At 37.8% G+C, this 22701-nt stretch overlaps 2 protein-coding genes across 5 annotated transcripts in view; both read left to right on the top strand.

Annotated features, from left to right (window-relative positions):
- Positions 1-17521, top strand: part of tarbp1 (TAR (HIV-1) RNA binding protein 1) — a 58845-nt gene extending 41324 nt beyond the window's left edge. For 2 of the 4 annotated variants that reach the window (XM_026942990.3, XM_026942989.3), the window contains 7 exons: positions 3954-4174; positions 4490-4571; positions 4744-4915; positions 7570-7749; positions 9114-9238; positions 15021-15157; positions 16304-16686. In XM_026942990.3, the coding sequence (XP_026798791.1) occupies positions 3954-4174; positions 4490-4571; positions 4744-4915; positions 7570-7749; positions 9114-9238; positions 15021-15157; positions 16304-16466 (1080 nt within the window). In that variant the 3' untranslated portion in view covers positions 16467-16686. Of the gene's footprint in view, positions 1-3953; positions 4175-4489; positions 4572-4743; positions 4916-7569; positions 7750-9113; positions 9239-15020; positions 15158-16303; positions 16687-17382 lie in introns of those variants that run through there. The other 2 variants (XR_008301213.1, XM_053231144.1) reach the window with 2 other exon arrangements.
- An 80-nt stretch (positions 17522-17601) lies between these two features.
- Positions 17602-22179, top strand: LOC113544297 (5-hydroxytryptamine receptor 1D). The gene is made up of 3 exons (XM_034301376.2): positions 17602-17764; positions 18820-18980; positions 20488-22179. The coding sequence occupies exons 1-3, from the start codon at positions 17602-17604 to the stop codon at positions 21847-21849; spliced, it is 1686 nt and encodes a 561-aa protein (XP_034157267.1). The 3' UTR covers positions 21850-22179.
- The last annotated feature ends 522 nt before the right edge of the window (positions 22180-22701 follow it).

The raw sequence follows: 22701 nt of genomic DNA, 5'->3' as shown, positions 1-22701 counted from the left end.
TCTCCAATACTGAAAACAAAAAAAAAGTTAGCTAAGACACAGTCAGCTACCATGTAAACATACAGTATTCTCCTGGTGAATAAAATTTTGATATTGTTTTACATTTACATTTATGGCATTTGGTAGACGCCCTTATCCAGAGCGACTTACAATAGTGCTTTGAAGTCTATCAAAAATACATTCTGATATTGGCTCACTAGGTCACAAACTAGGAATACCATCAGTCCAAAACTCTGTTGGGGAGGTTTTTTTTTTTTTTTTTTTTTTGGGTGTAAGTGCTAACTTAAGTACTTTATGAAGAGGTATGTCTTTAGACGTTGTTTGAAGACTGCCAGTGACTCAGCTGTTCGGACATCTAGGGGAAGTTCATTCCACCACCTTGGTGCCAGAACAGAGAAGAGTCTCAATGCATGCCTTCCTTGTACCCTGAGAGATGGTGGGACCAGTCGAGCAGTGCTAGAGGATCAGAGGGAACGTGGTGCTCTGTGAGGTGTGATAAGTGCTTTGTAGTCAAGCATCAGTGTTTTAAATCTGATGCGGGCAGCTACAGGAAGCCAATGGAGGGAGCGCAGCAATGGGGTGGTGTGGGAAAATTTAGGAAGGTTGAAAACCAATTGTGCAGCTGCATTTTGGATCAGTTGCAGAGGACGAATGGCGCTCAGAGGCAGGAGTGAGTTGCAGTAGTCCAGTCTTGAAATAACAAGGGACTGAACAAGCACTTGTGGGGCCTGTGTGAAAAGAAATGGACGAATTATTCTGATGTTATAAAGGAGAAATCAACATGAGCTTGTCAGATTAGCAATGTGAGAGGAGAAGGACAGTTGATTGTCCATGGTTACCCCAAGGTTGCGTGCAGTAACCGAAGGCGAGATCAGAGAATTGTCTAGGGAGATTGCAAGATTCTGAGATGGGGATGAATCACCTGGGATGAACAGCAGTTCAATTTTGGTGGGATTAAGTTTCAGCTGATGAGCTGTCATCCGTGATGAGATGTCTGCCAGACATGCTGATATCCGAGCAGAAACATGAGTGTCTGAGGAAGGGAAGGAGAGGATGAGTTGAGTGTCATCTGCATAGCACTGGTATGAAAACCCATGTGAGGATATGACCGCACCAAGAGATTGAGTATAGAGGGAGAACAGGAGAGGACCAAGTACTGAGCCTTGTGGAACACCAGTGGAGAGTCTGCGGGGAGCAGATGTGGATCCCCTCCATGTCACCTGATATGACCGACCTTCCAGGTAGGAAGAAAACCATTGCCATGCTGCACCTCAAATTCCTAGGCTCATGAGGGTGGACAAGAGAGTCTTGTGGTTCACTGTGTCAAACGCTGCTGAAAGGTCAAGGAGGATGAGAACTGAAGACAGTTTGGCTGATCTAGCGGCATGTAGCTTCTCAGTGACGTGTTTTGAAGTGTTCACCGTAACAGTATTGCAAAATATTCAGTTTAGTTTTGCTCGGTTAACAAGTGAAATTGTCACAAAGCAGATTTTCAGTAATCTGATTCTAGAAATAGCCCCAAAATCACTGCTAGGCTGAGGGCCAGAAGAAACATTGCTAATTCCACACCGAATAAGCCAGACACTATTCTAATTGGGGACTCTATAACCAAGCATGTAAGAATGGCAAAGACTGAAATTCTAACTATGGCTGACACATCTGTCAGGGAGCTAACAGAGCTGTTGCTAGTCATCCTCTCTACACATCCAAGTAATATGAGGATTATTATCCATGCTGGGTCTTTTGACATTCTACGAAGGAAAACTGGCTGTGAGGTCCTGAAAAAAGACTTTTCTATGCTAGTGGAGCTGAGCGACTGTCAGTCGCTACATATATTCATCTCAGGCCCCATTTCAATTTGGGGGAAAGGAATTGAATCCTTTAGCAGACTTCTTAGCCTGGATAAGCGCAGAGGACAGTGCACGCAGGCAGACAGTGTGCATCTCTTCCACCCTAGGCACTCAGAGGATGTCTCTGTCCCAATCATGGACCCAACAACCCTTCCCCTCCTCTACCACACTCACCAATTAAGGAGCTAGCTAAAGCTGCCACACTGAAGCTCAGTCAAGTTGATGAACTATAAAGAGCGATTACCATGGACATCATCACTCAGGTATCTACCAGAGATGAGACAGACCCCATGCCACTTCTATGAATATATCAGTGATCGTAAACAGCCGGTGACATGGTCAAACATGTTGTAGCAATCATAGACCATCTAGTACCTTTCTCAGTAATCTTAAATTTGTCAAAGTTCAGCTGCAATCATGCTCCCTTCCTGTTACAGAATCCTTGCAGCTGAAATTAGTTCTTCTTAATGTCAGATCACTGGCTAACAAATCCTTTTTGGTTAATGACCTGATACTTGAAAAGGATTTGCATAGTATGCTTCTAGTTGACACTTGGCTAAATAACACTACTGGTGTAGCAACACTGATAGAGGCCTGTCCTCCAAACTATCATTTTTATCAGTCAGACAGAAAAAACAGGAAGGGAGGAGGGATTGCAGCCATTTTCTCTATACAGATTGTGTGTAATGACATTGATCTTGGTGAATTTACAACATTTGAATAGCTTGCTCTTGAGCTCAAAGAGTTATCAGTGCTCATCATTACATTATGTCAGCCACCAAGGGTATGTGTCATAGGAAGCCTGATATTGGCACAATAGGGATACGCTCATACACTTTGAACAGCAGAACAACAGGGAAAAATCATGGCCATGCATTACATTACATAGCCGAATAGCCAAAAAGGATTATATCCAAAATGTTATATAAATACACACACACACACACACTATATAATATATATATATATATATATATATATATATATATATATATATATATATATATATATATAATATGAGTTTTTGCAGCTGCAGGCAAGCACAACTGATATTGTTATTACACCCTCCCTTACTTTTCTGAACTTTTAAATGGTGGAAATGCATGTTTTCCTGTCTTTTTTGTGTTATCAGTTCTGGACAATTAAATAGTTTATTGCATTTTTTTTAATGGTAAATGAGGAGCATGGAAAATCAACATCGCATAAGTCTAGTTTAATACTTGCCCGGGGCATAAGAATTAGGCTAATACAAGTGAAATATTGCATGCAATTATATTGTCAAAAGACACAGAAATAAATTCTAACAATACAGATATTGTTAGGTTCAGTACAATTTTGATGTCATAATTAGATCGAATTTCATTTATTTCACATTCTGTATTAAATTGTAATAATACTACATAGCTCTAATTATATAATACACAGACATGCTTGACTCAGGAAAAAAAAAATATTTCAAAAGCAAGGTAACATGTAAACACAACAGGCACACGTTTCTCAACCACATAAACATGTTGATAGTAAAACACTGGGAAGGGAAAAGGGAATCATACTGGAGACTTTAAAGTTCACAGAGAGTTTTTTCACTTACTCTGGTTGGCTTTACATTATTTTCAGAGCTGGAGACTGAGTATGATGTTTATTGGGATTTGGGTGATTATTTCTTGAGAAACAAGAGAAAAACTCAAATATGTAGTGAATGTCTAAATGGTTCCATCAGAAAATCACAGATAAGGTTCCACCACTTGTGTGTGTCTTTGGGAACTGTGACTAGATTTGCTACATTTCTGAAGTTGCATGTGTTTCTGAATTTGTATCACACCTCTGAATTTGCAGTATGTTTCTAAAATGGTGTGCACGTCATTTTGTTAAAATGTGTTTTTGATTTTTGCCGGGTGTCTTTAAGTTTGCAGCACACTGGATTGTCAGACACTATATATTACAGAACACTGGCACATTAATGACAGTGCTATTAATGTATTAGCTATATAAGAGATGGGAAAATTATTAGACCATCCAATTTTAGGATATATCTGCAGGTTTGTGCCTATTGGACAGAGTTGAAAAGTCTTTTTTTTTTTTCTCCACATATTTCTGTTTCAGGCAAGGCAATGGCAGAAGGCTATAGAGGTGATTTTACGGTGGTGTTTCAGTCATAACTTCACTGTCCGTCTGTATGCATTGTTGGCTCTGAAGAGAGTGTGGGGTTTAGAGGGGGCACGACTCCTAGCTGAAAATGAACAGTGCAGTTCAGCCTCTCTGCAGGGACTAGTAACAGTTGTTGAGGCCTGCCTACATCAGACTGAGGTCATGCAGAATACTGGGTAAGTATTATTCATTATAATGGTCCATTTTACATGAATCATTCACCCAAGGAAAAATTTTCACATTTTCCTGCAAACAGCTGCCAGTCTAATTCTAGGCTTTTGTGATATGTGGGGACAGAAAGCTTGTGTGGCTTCTAACAAATGAACATGGAATTGTGGGGCTGCTAATATTAATACTGATAAAAAGATTACAACATACTCACAATATTATTGGGAGTATATTGTAATCATTTTTAAATTTTGTGTGTGCATGTGTGTGTGTCCATGTGTGTGCGCGTGTGTGTGTATGCGCGCATATATGTAACCCTACAGCAATGCCGTAAAGAACTGGTCCAGAATACAGGAGCATTTTTTCTTCAGTGCCTTTCATCCTCTTAATGATTACAGTGTAGAGGTGAGCCCTAGTTCTCATTACTCTGTTTCTTTCTTTTATTACCTTTTTCCACACTCGCACTTTGACAAAATAGCTCTTGCTAGAGTTTTATAATCTTTTGTTGTCTGACATTTTGGTTTTTAGGCACATAAAAATGTAGTCCATAATTAAAACATTCATTCCTCTCGTCTAGACAATTTTCCACACATTCCCTGTTCTGTCAGAATTGGCAGAGGATGAGTGCATTCCGATGTGGAAGTTTGAGAAGCTGGTGGACTTTCAACACAGTTCCTCTGTACCTTTGAAAAATGCAGGCAGAGAGCTGAAGGAGCTGCAGCCTAGTGACTGGGTTCAGCAGGATAGAGGTAGCACTATTAGCATGCAGAAGAGAGCACCTTCAACATGTGGTCAATTGGCTTACCTAATTTCAATATACTGATTAATTAATATTGCGATCAATATTGTGATTGATTTTGCTAAAAATCGGTAGTAGTGTTTTATGACAATGTCATTAATTACAATATAATGGTAGTGCATTACGCAGTTTTTTAAACAGAGCTAGGGGATTGTTACTATCACATTAATATAGGGTCAGAGATAATATGCTACAGCCATATTGCGGGATGTTATACTCCACTGAATTGTACAAAGAAAACATAAATGTGGTTTGTGTAGCATATTGCATCATGTACATACAGGGGTTAAAGTGGAATTTGGAAGGGGGTGGAACTCAGTGATGGGGAGGAGGTTGCAGTTTTTGTTAGATCTCAAACCATGCATAGAAAAAAAAATTCCATAATAATTACTGTATAAAATCTCGTGCCAGCTCAGTGTCTGTGCCTCAGGAGTTGGGAAAGGGGTGCTGCTGCAAACCAACTGGGATATATCGATTGGGATAACATGGAAGGCAAATTAAACACTGCAATAGGATCTAGTTTTTTGGCTGATTTCAGTTAATTCACTTAGTGGCAAATCAGCTAGTGTCAAATCTGTGTTTGTGAGATCAGATTACACTATCTACACTAGCTAGCTAACCTAATCACCAAGCAAACAAAATTGGATACAATTTAACTTAATTAAAAGTGAGATTATCACATAGACTATATGGCCAAAGGTTTGTGTCACACTCATATGTGGGCCTTCCCCAAATTGCTGCCAGAAGGTTGGAATCACACAATTGTGTAGGATGTCTATGTATGCTGTACAACTTTCCTTTCACTTGAATTAAGGAGCCCAAACTTATTCTAGCATGGCATTGCCTCTGTGCACAAAGCGAGGTCCATGAAGACGTGGTTTGCCTAGGTTGGAGTGGAAGAACTCAAGTGGCCTGCACAGAGACTTGACTTCAACCCCACTGAACACATTTGCGTTAAACTGGAATGTTGACTACGCCTTAAATCTCTTTGCTTGATATCAGTGCCTGACCTCACTTAATGCTCTTTTGGCTGCATGAGCAAATCCCCATAGCCGCATTCCAAAGTCTAGTGAAAATCCTTCCTAGAAGAGTGGAGGCTGTTAAAGCAACAAAGGCGGGACTAAAGATGTTCAAAAAGCACATATGGGTGTGATGGTCAGGTGTGCACAAACTGGGCCATATAGTGTATATCATTACAAGTTTGTTTAGATGAACATGGACATTGAACTCAGCAACACTGTTAAAATCAGCTTGATTTGAATTGTTTTTGAGTGTTTAGCTTTCTGCCTCTCAATAGGTATGTTTACATGCAGTCTAATAATCCCTCGATAATCTGAATGGTCAATCAGAATGTTTATGTATAAACCTCATCAGAATAGATAAAATGAGGCCAAACGAAATGAATTGAAACACAATCAGCGTGCGCATTCTCTTCATGTGTTTTTATCCTGATGCACTCCTGGTGCAATAAAGTGTCTTATCTCTGTGTGTTCAATAATTTAGCGTGCTGACCAGACTCACGTGCTGGTAACATTGGAAATCAATATTGCTACCCTCATGTGCATAACTTTGAACTAGATTATACAATATCCATAAAAATTAAGATCGTCTACAGACTGTTCATTTTAGGATACATATAAACAGTTCATATGCAATCTGCAGTCGGGATGAATTCATACAAATGGTGAAAATCTTTGCATTTTAACATAGCAGTTTAAAAGCTTAAAGGAACTGCAGCAATATCTGGCAAGTACTAGTCACTCCCTGCATGTGACAACAATCTTATATATTTTTCACATGCTTGGGCTACAGGGTAGGGTGGCTAGATGGAAGCCCTTTCTCAGAAAAACATCTTAGCCCACCTTAACTTCACCAAAAAAATAAATACAATCACCACAAACCATGTGGCAAAATGTGTTATGAGATGAGACCAAGGTAGAATATTTCTGACTTAATTATAAAATATATGTATGGCGCAAACAACATTGCTCGTCACCCGAAGTACACCATACCCGTGGTGAAGCATGGTGGTAGTACTATCTCTTCGTATCAGCTGGGACTGGGCTTCTAGTCAAAATAGACGGACTCATGGATAACTCCGAACACATATTTTGGCAAAAACAAAACCTGCAATGCCTCTGTTGGAAAGCTGAAGATGAAGAAGAATTTCAACTTCCAGCAGGACAAGAACCCAAAGTACAAATCCACAAAGCACGAATAAACAAAGTAATGGCTTCAGAGGAAGAAGATCAACGTTTTGGAATGAATGTGGAATGACTTAAAGAGGGCTGTGCACAGGAGATTCCTCATAAAACAGTGCTGTATTACAACCAAAAGGTGCTTTCACAAAGTTTTAGTTAAGGAGTGTCCACACTTATGCAACCAGATTGTTGTAAGATTTTTTTTCCTTTAAAACTTTTTATTTGTTTTTCACTTCATCTTTTTGTTGCTATCTCACACTAAAAATGGAAGGTCTGACACGATTTATCATTTAATTTTTTACATCACAAAAACTTGCAATTTAAAAGTGTTGTGTAGACTTCTTATATCCACTGTAAGTACTTGTTCTAAATATTCATAAGTGTATATATTTGTGTCCTACAGGTGAGTTGGACCAAGAAGAGCGCTGGGCAGATGTACAGAAAAAGATTGCCCCTTGGAGTCTGAATGTGCAGGAGGTGGAGCCACACCTTGTTGCCCAGCAGAGAGTAGCACGTCTGGGTAAACTTACCACTGCCCTCCTGGTGGTTGCCTCACTTATTGACAAGCCCACAAACCTGGGTGGTATGAGCCATTTTTTCTTACACCCATGTATTCACATGCACCCTTTGTCAGCTTGATTGATTTATTTTTATATCAAATGCATATTGACAAAAAAACTAAAATTCAAAATGGTTATGTAAAAAAAATAAATGTTATGTAAATATGTTAAAAAAAAAAAAGTTATGCAGGACTGTGACATTGATATCTAGTTGAATTTAATGCCTTAGAAAATCTTTTTGGAAGTATTTTAGGCTTAACTATAGCTGAGTTTGTGCTCACAGAGGGAAAAAAAAGGCATCTCTCTGTGTGCATGCATGTTTGAGAGAAAGCATGTGAGAGCTGATAACCTCTAACATATGTGCAAATATAACAGGCTGTTTTCATTGCTAAGCATGGCAGCAATACTATGTCTCTATCACTTGATATGAGTGCATCAAAATACATAAGTTTTTCATTGCGTAAATTACTACCATCTTCCCATAACTTCGCGTTTTTATTTCTTTTGACAGGTGCACAATATTAATTTTCATGTTTTATCAAGTGAAAATCTATTTAATGAATAAATATTTACCAGTAGTGATAAGACTGAAAGAGGATATTGTGCTTGCATATTGTTAGAGTTTTTTATTGCAATCAATATAGTTCAGTAAGGTTGCAAAACCATGTGTAACTGACTGTCAGTCAGTATTTACCCAGTGGAGTGCACTGTGAATGTGCAAGATGTGGTTTCTAAGTTACCTTAATGTATCATTGTATGTAGTTCCTTCCTGACTGTTGAAGTAGACATGTAGTATTATTGACTTTGAAATACAGTTAAATTTCTGAATCATTAACATTCCAAAAGGACTAGAGTTGGACAGTCTTGTTCTGTGCTTGGCAAAGGTAAATGACTACTGAAATTAACACTGTTAACACTGTCTTATTAATATCTGGCACAGCATAGATTGATATGCTGTAAGTCATGGTTTTCAAAACCTTTTTTGGCTTGGGTTTGTATAGTTATAAAATATGCACATAGCATTTTGGGGTCAGTCTTTCTCTCTCAGTCTCTCTCTAAATAATTTTTTCAGAAACATTCCTTGACCTTTTGGCTTGTACAAGTGTGACAATGGGAGGTCATTTAAAAAACTGTGGATTAACTGTAAACCTTTTTTTTTTTTTTTTTTTTTGGTTGTTGTTTTGTTTTATTTCCCATTGGCATACTTGTTTATTGATATCTCTTTTCCATCAAGAAGAAACTGTCAAAAATAGCATTTGCTTCCTGATGTAATCAGGAAGTGGTTGTTAGTGATTATTATTCCTTAGTTACTATTTCTAATTTTGTAAATATGCAATGTTAGGTTGTTTTATGTGCATATATCTGCTTATGTTTGTGTTTGTCATAGGTCTTTGTCGAACGTGTGAAATCTTTGGAGCCAGTGCTATGGTGCTGGGTAGCCTGCATCATGTCGGTGACAAACAATTCCAAGCCCTGAGTGTCTCTTCCGAACTGTGGCTTCCTCTGATGGAGGTGTGTTTATGTTCAAGTCCATTTTACCCCAAGAGGCGTTAAGCACACAGTGGTGCCGATTCTGATACTCTCCCACATTAGTCACTGTAAAATTGTAGACTGGGCGCACATGGTTCATGCAGAAGCATGGGCGATGTGTGACCCAAGCATGTTCTATTTCTGCAGTGCATAGGGCATAGATTCTACCTAAAAACAATAAAGAATACATCATTCCTGCCATATTATTAAATGTATGCCCATAATACAAGCAGCATGTGGAATAAAATTCTAACTGCCACATTGTGGTGTAGGAGTGAGAATCTCATTGAATTAACCATCTTTATGCAGATTTATATTGATCTGAATGTCAGAACAGATATTTGCATGCCAGCCAATCCAGAGATACCCAGTTTGTATCACTTGACATGAGTACATCAGGATGTATATCATAAAAGATTTTTTTGACTTAATGACTCCACCATCTTCCCATGTATTCTCTTTTTTATATCTTTTGACTGACGCATAATATTCATGTTGGTGTTTTTTTTTTAGTGAAAATCCATTTCATGAATAAATATTTACACTTAAAGATAAGATTGAAAAAATGTATTGTGCTTGCATATCGCAAGAGCTTTTTATTGCAGTCGTAGGCCAATAAGGTTGCAAAACCATCTGTCACTGACTATTAATTAATGTGTACCTAGTGGAGTGCATTGTGAATGTACAAGATGTGGTTTATTACAGTTAAATTGCTGAATTATTAACAGGATTAGTGCTGGACAGTCTTGTGCTATGCTTGGCAAAGGTAAATGATTACTTAAATTAACAATTAATGCTGTTATTACTGTCTAGCACAGCATAGACTGATGTGTTGTAAATAACGGTTTTCAAAAACTTTTCTGACTTTGATTTATATAGTGGTAATTTATGCACATAGCATTTTGGGGTCAGTCTTTCTCTAAATCAGGTTTGCGCAACCATTATTCAACTTGTTGGTTTGTACTATATTTCAATTGGAATTTAACATTTTATGAGCTTTAGGGTAGACACACTTTTGTGCTCTCAACTGATTCTTCTTGTTCCAAAGTTATGTCCCACTCTAAATCCTCTCAGGTTCAAACCTTAGTTTTGCCATTTGTTATACAACAATCTAAACAAGGTTAGTTTTTACTTTCAGCAAGGTCACAAACTTTTACTTAATTTTTTTTTCAAGCCTGTGATCTCACCAGCAATCAAGAGTAGGAAAAAATGATCATGAATGATCTGGGTCCGTTCTTAGTATGTGGATTTCTGAGTTAGTTGGATTGGATTGATTTTTATAAAGATATTATAAAGATATACATTTGCACTTTTGTATATTGGCATTTTTTGTTTTGAATTACTACGGAGTCCATGATGGAAAGGTTTCCAGGGCATTTGGCACTACTCCCATCAGGATAGAAATGTTTTGTTTGTAAGATAAAAGCAATTAATCAGAAGAATTTTGGATTTATTTGCAGTGACATTTCTCCCAGCAAAATGCCCTTCTAACAAACCCCCAGTTTTTCCTTTAATTCATCACACATTTGCATCATTAATTCTTCAATAGCCTCTTTATCATAAAACATCTAAAACATTTCCAGAGAAACCAGATTTTTTTTATATGTCCTTCATATGACCTTCATCACCATCAAAGTGCTTGGTGTGTGAGATAAATGGAGGGTTATGATATAATAATGAGCATGTCTTATGTCATGCTGTCGCTTTCTATTCTGAATCTTCAAGTTAATTTAAATGGTCATAAAATTGTCTTGTCTTTCATATGGGTCCACATATCATTTTGTATATTGGCATGAAACTGAAAACTAAAGTTTGTGAGCAAAAATAAAACAAAATGTGGCAGAATTTTATTAATCAGGGTTCCCATGCATCCTGGAAAATTGTTGACAACATTTCCAGTCATGGAACAGAAACACAGAAAAATGGGAGAAAAAGTTAAATGTCAAGGGAAAATCCTGTGCTCTCCTTGAATGTTAGGTGGCCTTAAGATGGTGAAGGAAAATCACCTGTAGTCGTCGTCATAAGGGAGCAATTTTTACTATTTCTTATAAAGTGCAGCCTGCCCTGATCTTGATTTGCTATTTAAGGCGCAGTCGTGGCTCAGTGGTTAAGGCTCTGGGTTACTGATCAGAAGGTCAGGGGTTGAAGCCCCAGTACTGGCAAGCTGCCACAGCCTCACCCTCTCTGCTCCAGGGGCCCTCACCCTCCCTGCTCCATCATGGCTAACCCTGTGCTCTTCCTAACAAGCTGGGATATGCAAAGAAAAGAATTTCACCGAGCTGTAATGTATATGTGACAAATAAAGGCTTCTGCCTTTTTTTTTAGTAAGAATGCGTAAAGTTGCAGAATGGATCCCTGGAGGGTTAGTGGTTAGGCTTCACTGCTCTCACCACCATGGCCCAGGATCAATTCCTGGCCAGCAAACCAACCCCAGCCGCTGGGGTTGCACAAGACAGTGCAAAATAGGGTAAAATTGGGGAGGTTTGTGTTGGACAAAAAACTGTGCCAAATCAAATATCAATGATCCACCATGTCATCCCCTAATCCCCTACAGAGTACAGAATAACTATTGTCATACTGTTGCTGTTATATTATACGGTATGTGAAGCTGAGATGTTTTGATCTTGATCTTGATCTTATTTCGGGTATATAGTATAGTCTAGATCTAGATTTTCAAGCTCAGATAAGTCATTCCCCACTTTCAGTTGTTCCTTGAGATCGAAGTAAATAACAGACAGAGAATGTCAAATGATCAGTTCCGTGGGGAAAAATCGCATTGTGACAAAAGTTATGCATGTGCCCAAGAATTAAGGGAGAGGTTAAGAGTGTAAAGATTTTTTAAAGTTTAAGTGTGAAGGCATTTTGAATGGACTGCTTTTGAGTAGGTTGAGGATAAACAACATTGGAAACTAGAGAACTGGAAATTAGTTGTTCAGCACTTTTATATTTATTACACTGACTGGAATCTATAGATATAGCTATAGATACACAATATGGTCAAAGGTTTGTGGACACCTGACCAGTCACACCCATATGTGCTTGTTGAACATCCCATTCCAGATTTAGTCCCCTTTTACTGTTATTATTACCTCCACTCTTCTGGGAAAGCTTTCCACTACACTTTGGAAAATGTCTGTGGGGATTTGCCCATTCAGCCACACAAGCATTGCCTTAGCAATTAATGAAGATCAAAGATCTCTCAGGAGAGCAAAGGTGTTGAGGCCCATAGACTTTATTCTTTCAAGAATCAAGCCGAGCAGTTCTCTGCAGAGAAAAGCTACCCAACTCTTCAGAAGGGCATTTTTATATACATTTACATGAAAAAAAAACTGCCACATCCTGTTTTTCACAAGACCCAACGTTCCCATATACGCTTATGTTATGGTTTAAGGAGGCCTTACTCACTTAAATTTACAGCTTGTTCCTGCTCTCCCCACTTAGCAGGATACCATTGCCTATGTAAGGTCATATAGATCACTTTCAGGCCTCCTTGTCACCTTGTGCACTATACCGGTTCCATACCTATAACATTGACGATTAAATATTATCAAATATGAGTACACATTTTATGGTTACAATATTTCTATAGCATTAGTGAGGTCAGACACTGATGTTGGACGAGGAGGCTTATGTGTAGTCAGCATTCCAATTCATCCCAAAGGTGTTAACTGGGGTTGAGGTCCAGGCTCGAGTTCTTCCACTCCAGCCATTGCAAACCAAGTCTTCATGGACCTCACTTTGTGCCCAGGGGCATTCTCATGCTGGAACAGGTTTGGGCCTGTTAGTTCTAGTGAAGGGAAATCTTAATTTTCATTCTAGAAATTTGTCATTCTATACAATATAATTATAAATATATAATTGTAGAATAAGCTGACTGGTCAAAACAAAAGTGGAGATATCTTGAATTTGAATTACTACTCATGAAAAGACCTTTTAAGATATCTACAAAAAAAATGAACGGATCTTAAAAAGACATTCTTTTGGAGATATTCTGAATTAACATTCTGACATTCTACAGAGTAGCTAACATTCTCTCACCATCCAAATTATTAGGAACACCTGTATACCTGCTCATTTATGAAGTTGTCCAATCAGCCAATCATGTGGCATGCAAAATCATGCAGATACAGGTCAAGAGCTTCAGTTAATGTTCACATCAAACATCAGAATGGGAGAAAAAGTGTGATCTTTTTTATTTTAACTGTAGCATGGTTGTTGGTGGCAGATGGGCTGGTTTGTATCTCAGAAACTGCTGATCTCCTTGGAATTTCACACACAACAGTCTCTGTTAACACAGAATAGTGCGAAAAACAAAAAACATTGTGTGTGGAAGGTCTGCAGGCTGAAATACCTTGTTGAGAGAGGTCAGAGACTGGTTTGAGTTGACAGGAAGTTTGTAGTAACTCAAATAAACACTCTTTACAACTGTGGTGAGCAGAATAGCATCTCAAAATGCACATCAAACCTTGAGGTGGATGGGCTACAACAGCAGAAGACCATATCAGGTTCCTGTCAGCCAAGAATAAGAATCTGAGGCTATCATGGCCACAGACTCACCGAAACAGGACAGTTGAAGCTCTTGACCTGTATCTGCATGATTTTATGCACTGACCTGCAGCCACACTGATTGGATAACTGCATAAATGAGCAGGTGTACTGGTGTTACTATTAAAGTGGACCGTAAGCATATATCTATCTTGAATTAGCATTCTGACTAGGCAAAATAGGCTTGTGTGTAATATGCCATTGTCCTACCATACCCCCTAACTTTCACTGACGGATGATAGTATCGCCTGTAACTTTTAGGGGCATACGTAATGTGTACAACTCAGTGGTAGCTGCAATTACTAGTGTTAGCATTTAGTCAAGGTTTTTTTCCCCGTAATTACCAGTTAATAAGGTCGGGAGTGCATGCAAAACTAAAGTATGGACTGTAAATAAATGCTACTAATAATAGTTACTAAGCTCATTATAAAATTTAAATTAAATTATATAAACTATGCTACACTCATACATGGTAAAGTCACCCGAAGAACATGTGTCTCTTTGTTCATGTTTCGAGAGCAAAGACATATACGGCTTTATCTATCTGGCAGCATGGACAAGGTAAGCTATGATACATCAGAGAAAGATGATTTGTTGCTCTGCTCCAAAGTGAGACTGAAGGTATTAAGATTGATATAGAATACAAAATAGGCAAAAAGGAAGCGCACGCAGTGAGATCACAATGAGTTGCAGACAGTGATGATTCCCGATACTGTCGCCAATTGTCCCAAGACTAAGGACATGATGCTTGGCAATCACGCTAGTTGTTACAATGAAAATGTGCTGGAAAATAATGTCTTAAAAAGAGTGGGAATCCTGTGAATGCAGGAACTTGACATAGCAAATTGAGCATGAATATAGTAGCTAAATAATTGTAATGGTCTTTTCAGGCTTCTATACCATTCATGTTAGCCAATCTAGTGTGAATGTGCCTGCCCTTTCCAGGCAGACTTGTGCTCAGTTGTGTTAGATAACTTAATCTGGCTTGTGAATTTCCCTCTGGGATTAATAAAATGATCTATCTATCTGTACTAATAAAGTTCTCAGGTGTGTTCAAAGGATGGAATTATCACAATTAATAAGCCATACATCTTGTATTTTAAGCAGTATTCAAAGGATGGGATAATGATCTGGTCTGTTGGGTCAATAGGCTTATAAAGTCAGTCTTTTAGATAGTCTTTTCTGCCTAATGGTTAACATTATTTGTGTTTTCTACCAGGTGAAGCCTGTGGACCTGGCAGATTTTCTGCAGCTGAAGCAAAGAGAGGGTTACAGTATCATCGGAGTAGAGCAGACAGTCAACAGCCAGAGTTTGCAAAACTATAGGTTTCCAGAGAAGACCCTACTACTGTTAGGGTAATAACATCACGTTTATCAAGAGGTTATGAGGTCACTAAAGCGCTAATGTTTACTAGAAGGCCCTGTATATCTTGTGTGCATCTCTGTGGGAGCTGACATTGCAGTTGAATGTTATTAGGTTAACTGACATTGTTCCCAAGGGGTAGTCTCTTTACCTGTACATGTTGGAGACAGAACAGGCTTGTCCCAGCATGCAGGATGCTCTGCAGCAAGACTAACAGAGATGTACCACATGAAAATATGACAAAAAATTCCACAAAGCAGCATGATACACATAAAACAGCATGGTACACATAAACTAACACACACAACACCAAACATACTAAAAACACATAACATACAACTGCAACACTAATTTATGTGGGCATTATATACATGTTAAATAACTAAGCATCTTTTTAAGTGTACCATGGCTCTCCTGACATGTCCCGTTATTGGATTTAAAAAAAAAAAAAAAAAAAAGGACACTGCATAAAAAAAATACATGTAAGCCCACAGATTGAAGATGATTGAATTTTTTTTTTTTTTTTTTTTTTTTAAACAACTCTTCTTTTTTTCCACATAAATCACGAAAAGCAGTTTGGCCTTTTTATTATTTAATGTCTTACTGTTATGATATTTACAACAGTGATTATACAGTATATATGCAAGGACAATGGCAGGTTAAGAAAACTGACCTCATCTGCAGTATTTTGGGGTGGAGAATCCATGCATAAGGGTAGGATAACTGATTTTAATTTTGACCAATCCCTAAATTTCACATGGAAAAATCCTGATTTTTGAACATCTTGATTTGCATTATCAGGCTAAGAAGCAAATCCTGCTTTCTAGAACAAACCTGAGTTGAAAAATGTAATTTTGAGGCTAAAATGTCAATATATACATTCTAACTCATGGTACTCTCTAGTACAAGTACCTATTCATAAACAATCTTTTATCATTGATATTCACAGTAGCATAAGATTGGTTTGGATTCCTGAGCCTTTTGTGAGTGTCGTAGAAGTTTAATGGCCCATAGTACAGCACCAAGTTGGTTTGTGGCCACACATTAAATTGTTTTCAGTTCTATGTATTAATTTACCTAACTACTTTAGCCAGATGAGATCTTCAATATCAATGATTCTCCTCATCTTTCTCTATTAGGAATGAACGAGAGGGTATTCCTGCTGACCTCCTGCAGTTGTTGGATGTATGTGTGGAGATTCCTCAGCAGGGAGTGACACGTTCTCTCAACGTGCATGTGAGCGCCGCCCTACTGGTGTGGGAATACACCAGACAGCACTTGGGTCCTGACCAAACCTCTTAACTACTCTGTTTTGAAATTGCCCATTTATGCTGATCAGATATGCTTATGCTGAGGTCAGTTCCCAGTCCTGAAATGCTTAACTCAAAATGAAATGACTTATTAGTTTATTATTATTAAGGGTCTTAGATTGGTGGACAGTGTAAATTACACAGAGGTACCACTAAACATTTCTCACAATAAAGTGTGAATTCCCTCTAAGGTTAATAAAGTTATCTACTGATCCATTTATCTGAGATTTGTCCTTCCTATATCAACATGCTCTGACAACATCTGAAGAGGGCATGCTGATATTGGAGGTTGGGCTTTCCAATACTGAGCAAGTGAAATCCTAAGCAAAATGTGTGCTTCATTAGCTAGCCCTAAATTTGAAAATGTCAAAATTCTGTTGTACTTGAATGTGCTTTGAACTGATTTATTTATTATTTGAAAAATTCAGCTCTTTGGTCTACATTTTGACAGAGATTTAACTGGTTTTACCAAAAAAAAAAAAAAAAAGCTCTCATAAGATTGCCTTTCCTTCTTGAGAGAATAGTAAGAGAATGGGGGTGAATAATTATAAGCAAAACTATGACAAAATGATGTTTCTGTTTAGACTTTGTTTCTTAAGACTGAAATAAGTTCTATAGTTTTTAATATCACTTTTAAAGACATTATAACATATATGACATACAAATTCTTTTAAAGTTTGTTTAAATAAGAAGCTTAAAACGCCTAACTGTGGGAAACGAAACATCTGAGGCGATAGCCTGTTTGAAGACACCAGCCTGCATTGTTTACATATCTTGTGCAAGTTTACCATTGGCTAAATTGTTTTGTTAAGTGTTTGATTTTCCACCTTTGTCAGCTGAAAAAATGTATTCATGCATAAGTTTTGTCTCCCGCCCCTCTCTCTGCACACACCTGCCATATCCACAAGGTTCAAAGAGGAAGGGAGGGATCTTGCCGACACACAGCTTCGACCGACAAGTTCTTTGCAGACAGTTAATTTAATGTATATGCTTTTTCTTAAATTCTTAGTTTGCCCATGTTTAAATGGCCGCGTTCCTTCAAGTACTAACGCGGAGAGATTCGGAAAACATTATTTCTCTCTCTCTCTCTTTTTTTTTCTTTTTCTTGAATCCTTGAGTCAAATTAAATGGCCATACCAGGCAACATATGGTTGGATGCCAGCGAGCCTTTCCTGGGTGAAATGCGAATCTCGTGGAGAAACTCGACGAGTTCCGTGATGTCTTTTTCTCCGCGTGGGAAGCTGCTGCTGGAGGTGCTCATGGTGCTCATGTGTGTCGGCGCAGTGACGGGTGCGGTCGTGTATTTGTTTCTGCATAATTATTTAAAATAATTATAACGTTAATTAGTATCTTAATTGTTTGTTAATAGAATACTTGGTCATGCAGGCAAAAAGGCAGGCTACATGGCAACGAAAATAATTAGGTCTATGTATTTGGGTCTTTTCTTTAAGACAGTTGTGAATTTGGTTTGGTTGCCATTATCTAGTTTCAGGAGTTTGTAGTATGACTTTCCTATCAATCCTAGACAAGAATGAACCATAAGAAGTCTTTAACAAGCTATTGAACACGGAACAGTAGTAGACGTTTTTCTGTTGCCTCTGTGGTTTTGAACACTGTGGTATATGTATACGTTTCTCTTGACTATTTGAAGAAACTGGGTGATGATATAAACTGTTTCATTCTGTACTTTTTAGGTAATGGAAATATTAACTGTGTTGTTCTTATGCAGGTTCTTTCTTTATGCATTTTTCAGCAAATATGTTTAGACACTCACTTTAAAATGCTTTTTTTTTTTCTCGATTAATTATTGGTACCATTAACCCTCGTGTTCTCTTCGGCTCATTTCTCTATTGAAAATGAAATGGGATAAATTTACATTTTTATGCATTTGCTTTATTCCTCTATTATATTTATATTACACAATCTATATTTGGCCCAAGAATAAAACCAGTTACAAAAATTGGTGAAATATCAGTGGATGCCAATCACTTTTCTTATTTGCACTCATACCAGATTACACAGCTGCTGGTAGGTGCATCCCCTCCTGAGAAGTGGTTTTTGTGTCTTTATTGTTCCCCAAAAATATAGACGCATTCAGGGTAGGCCATTTACGATATATTTATCTCTCAGCTGCCCAAATTCAATATGATCTGTGAACAGTACATTCATTGCTAATTAGCAAATAGAACACAAGGGTTAATAGAAACTTACAATAAATAAATTCACTGCCCTTTTCTATTTGGCGTTTCCATTTATGTTTAATATTTAAATAACAAGAGATTACTGCATTTTCCTCTGCTCTGACTCCATTTAAATGTAAAGTCATTTAAATTTCTGTTTGTTAGGAAATATCCTGGTCATCATGATTGTGGTGGCAACAAAGACATTCCACTGTGTGACGTCTGTGCTCATTATTAATTTGGCAATCAGTGACTTCCTGGTTGGCATTGGTGTCATGCCATTTGTGGCCGTTTCTATCATGAATAATGGATGGGTGAACTGCACTGTTAGTAAGGCCAGCTACTCATACATCGCCATTATAAATTTGTGTTAAAGCCTACAAAATCACACTTCACACACATCCTTCATAGTTCCTAATGAAAAAATTAAAAGAAACTTGCATTATAGAAATTTGATAAAACTAGTATTAGCCTAGAAGCTTTTATTAATTGTTATCCATATTGATTTTCTGTCTGAAGTATTAAATTAAAACTATATATATACATATATATATAATATATATATATTAGATAGATAGATAGATAGATAGATAGATATAGAGATATATATAGATATATATCACACACTCACTTTCCACTTTAATAGGAACATGTGTACAGCTGCTCATTGATGCAGCTAGCCAATCAGCCAATCATGTGGCAGCAGCACAATGCAAGAAATCATGCAGATATGGGCCAAGAGCTTCAGTTAATGTTCACATCAAACATCAGAAAAAAATTAAAAATCTTCAACTGTCTAGTTTGGGTGAGCCTGTGCCCATGATAGCCCATGATATCCTCTGATTTCTGTTATTTGCTGACAGGAGTGGAACCCGATGTGGTCTTCTGCTGTTGAAGCCCATCCACCTCAAGGGTCAATGTTTTGTGCTTTTCAGCTCACCACAGAAGAGCATAAAGCATAAATGAGCAGCTGTATAGGTCTTCCTATTAAAGTGGATGATGATTGTGTGTGTGTGCTTATATTATATATATATATATATATATATATATATATATATATATATATATATATATATATATATACACACATACAGTACTGTGCAAAACTCTGAGGCACATGCAAAGAAATGCTGTAGAGCAATGGTGCCTTCATAAATAATGAAATTAAATGTTTCTACATAAAAAAATACTATAAAGAGTAGTCAACTAATAAATGAAACAAAGTCAATATTTGGTGTGACAATCCTTCGCTTTTAAAAAAAAAAGTACAATTTGTGCAGTTTTATAAGGAAATTAGCTGTAAGTTTTACTGAGCATCTTGCAGAACCAGCCACAGTTCTTCTGGAAACTTTGACTGTCACACGCATCTTATTTTTTGCAGCAAAACCCAGCAGCCTTCATTATGTTTTTTTGTCTAAAAAATGGTCTCTTATGTAATATGCTGCTTTCTTTACTGACATACAAACACTTTTCTGTAATATTTAATTTTGTGCTGGAAAACTAATGTTTGGAAATCTAAAATGTTTTTGTACTGGATCAGTAATGTAGAAGTCATAAAATAAAAAAATAGGGTGCCTACGACTTTTGCACAGTACTGTGTGTGTGTGTGTATATATATATATATATATATATACACACACACACACACACACACACACACATATATATATATATATACATATATATATATATATATATATATATATATATATATATATATATACACACACACACACACACACACACACACACACACACACATATATATATATGTGTGTATATATATATATATATATATGGTATTACTGATTGTCCTCTTTATATCTACTACAGGATTTATGTCTTTACGTGGGTTACACCTCCTCCGTCTACTGCAGTGCTTCAGTCCTAACACTTGCAGCTATCGCTTTGGATCGCTATTACTCCATTGTAGACTGTCTGCACTATAATTCACGCTGTACTGCATGGCGAACTGGTGCAGCTGTACTATGGATCTGGCTGCAGGCCATGCTCACCAGTTGTCCACCTCTGCTAGGCTGGAGTAACATCAGCTTTGTGAGCCCTATGTATAGCTGTGCTGTCAACTGGGCTAGCAGTCCCAGTTATACAGTCTTCATGGCAGCTCTCTGCTTTCTCCTTCCTGCCATAGTCATTCTCTTTTGCTATGTGAAGATTGTGCGAGTAGCCCAGCACCATGCTCACAGGATCCACAGCCTTCAGCAGCACTTTCAACACAGCAGGGGCCACCACATATCTTCACCATTCGAATCATCCCACCAGTGTTCAGCTGTGGACCTGGAAATGCATGACCCGTCCAGGCTTGTGTACTATGTAAGTGGGAGGTTTGTATCAGAATCTCAATTCAATGTTCCTCATCCTAAAGCAGATCTAACAGGAGAATCAACTTCAGAACTTGAAGGGAAAAGCAGCTCCAGACTTTCCAGTCAACGTCTACATACCTTCCTTGCTCATCTCCAGGGTGGTAGCACTCTGCAGAACAGTCATCCCCAGCAACATGGTGTTGTGAGGCTTTTCATGGTTATTGCTGCCTTCTTCCTGTGCTGGACACCTTACATTGGAGTTGCTCTGGTGCAGGCTACTGAGACTGCCCTCTCCCGATCAGCGAGCCAAGTGCCACCTGCTGCTGTCACTTTCTCTTACTGGCTTGTGCTTTTCAACTCAGACATCAACCCATTACTGTATGCTCTACTCAGCAAGCGATTCCAGGGGGCATTGCAGAACCTCAGGAAGAAGATTCAGGCCAGGCTGGGTATAGTTCAAAGGGCAGAAGAGGGAAGAACAGATGGAGAAAGGCGAAGGTTCACAACTCCCACAAATGTAATATCCAGTGTCACAGATCAGCATCGCCAAGATAGTGGACCCCATCAGAATGGGTCTGTGTACTCCTCTGTTTTCACAATGAATACAACTTTTCCCAGAAGCTATAAGCCAGAAGCAAATGAAGTCCTTCTGCCAGGGAGTATGTTATCATCATCTTCCTTTTCTACTTCTTCCTCTTCTGGTTCCCTTTGTCATAAGTGCAGCAGAAATACCCCAGGAAAGTCAGAATGCCTGCAGGTTCCCTCCAAGCCAAAAGGGTGGGACAAACTACACAGTACCCCTGTAATCAAGGAGAGACATTCAACTTTTTTTTATGGCCAGATTGCAGTACGAGTGGAACAGGAAATTTGCTGAGCCTGAATTGAAGAATTTGACTACAAACAAGCTGGAAATGAACATGCATGGTACTTTAGTTATTGTATTTTAGGAATTACAAATTTAATTCCATTTGTGCTTCTGGCTACATGAAATGATATTTGACTGTGTATATTACTATTTATGAAGAATTTAATATTTAACTTATGGCACTAATTTTAAATTAAAAAAAAACTAAAAGAAAATAATTGTGACAATCCAAAGCTTTAAAAAAGGTGTTTCATGTCATGAGATTTTGAAGTAATTTTACTAAGACTATTAAATATTATGTAATTAAAGGCCTGTTTTTGTGAAGTTATGTTTGGGTGTGTGGTTATGTGAAACCCATCTTTAAATAAAGCATTGAACAAATAAGACTATGTTCTTGTAGGCCCTGCAACATCAAATCAATGTGAACACTAATAATGTTAACAGTTATTAGTAAAACATAATAACAGTTGATTAAAAAAGCTAAATAAATATTACAAACTAATTTTGTTTCACTTTAGCATACTTTAAGCCTGAAGTTAAAACTGACTTCCCAGAATATTTGCTGTAGTCTAAAGAGTAATGCTTATGAAATCTGGCTTTGTATGGAGTGATTAAGTTATGAAAGAATAGAAGAGAGAGACAATAATGGTGCCCACTAATGGACAGAGGGCAACAATTTGAGGCAGACTCCAGCAACGTAGTAGAGGGGTAATGATATGGGCTGCTATCACTAATGATGAGTTCTACACAGTGTATTGTGATCTCATTTTATATGTAAAGCTGGTTAATGATTCAGTTTACCACTGTGCACTTAATACTGCATATACCAAATGTGAATGTGCTACATGCAAAGGCATAAGA

Source organism: Pangasianodon hypophthalmus, chromosome 28, assembly GCF_027358585.1.
Source record: "Pangasianodon hypophthalmus isolate fPanHyp1 chromosome 28, fPanHyp1.pri, whole genome shotgun sequence".
In the NCBI taxonomy this organism is placed as follows: Eukaryota; Metazoa; Chordata; class Actinopteri; order Siluriformes; family Pangasiidae; genus Pangasianodon; species Pangasianodon hypophthalmus.
This window is presented reverse-complemented; position numbering and strand designations above follow the sequence as displayed.

Coding starts and splice junctions, on each gene's coding strand:
- LOC113544297 (XM_034301376.2), top strand. CDS start 17,602: ATGGCCATACCAGGCAACATATGGTTGGATGCCAGCGAGCCTTTCCTG. Junction 17,765..18,819: donor GTGTGTCGGCGCAGTGACGG/GTGCGGTCGTGT, acceptor TCTGTTTGTTAG/GAAATATCCTGGTCATCATG. Junction 18,981..20,487: donor ATGGATGGGTGAACTGCACT/GTTAGTAAGGCC, acceptor TATCTACTACAG/GATTTATGTCTTTACGTGGG.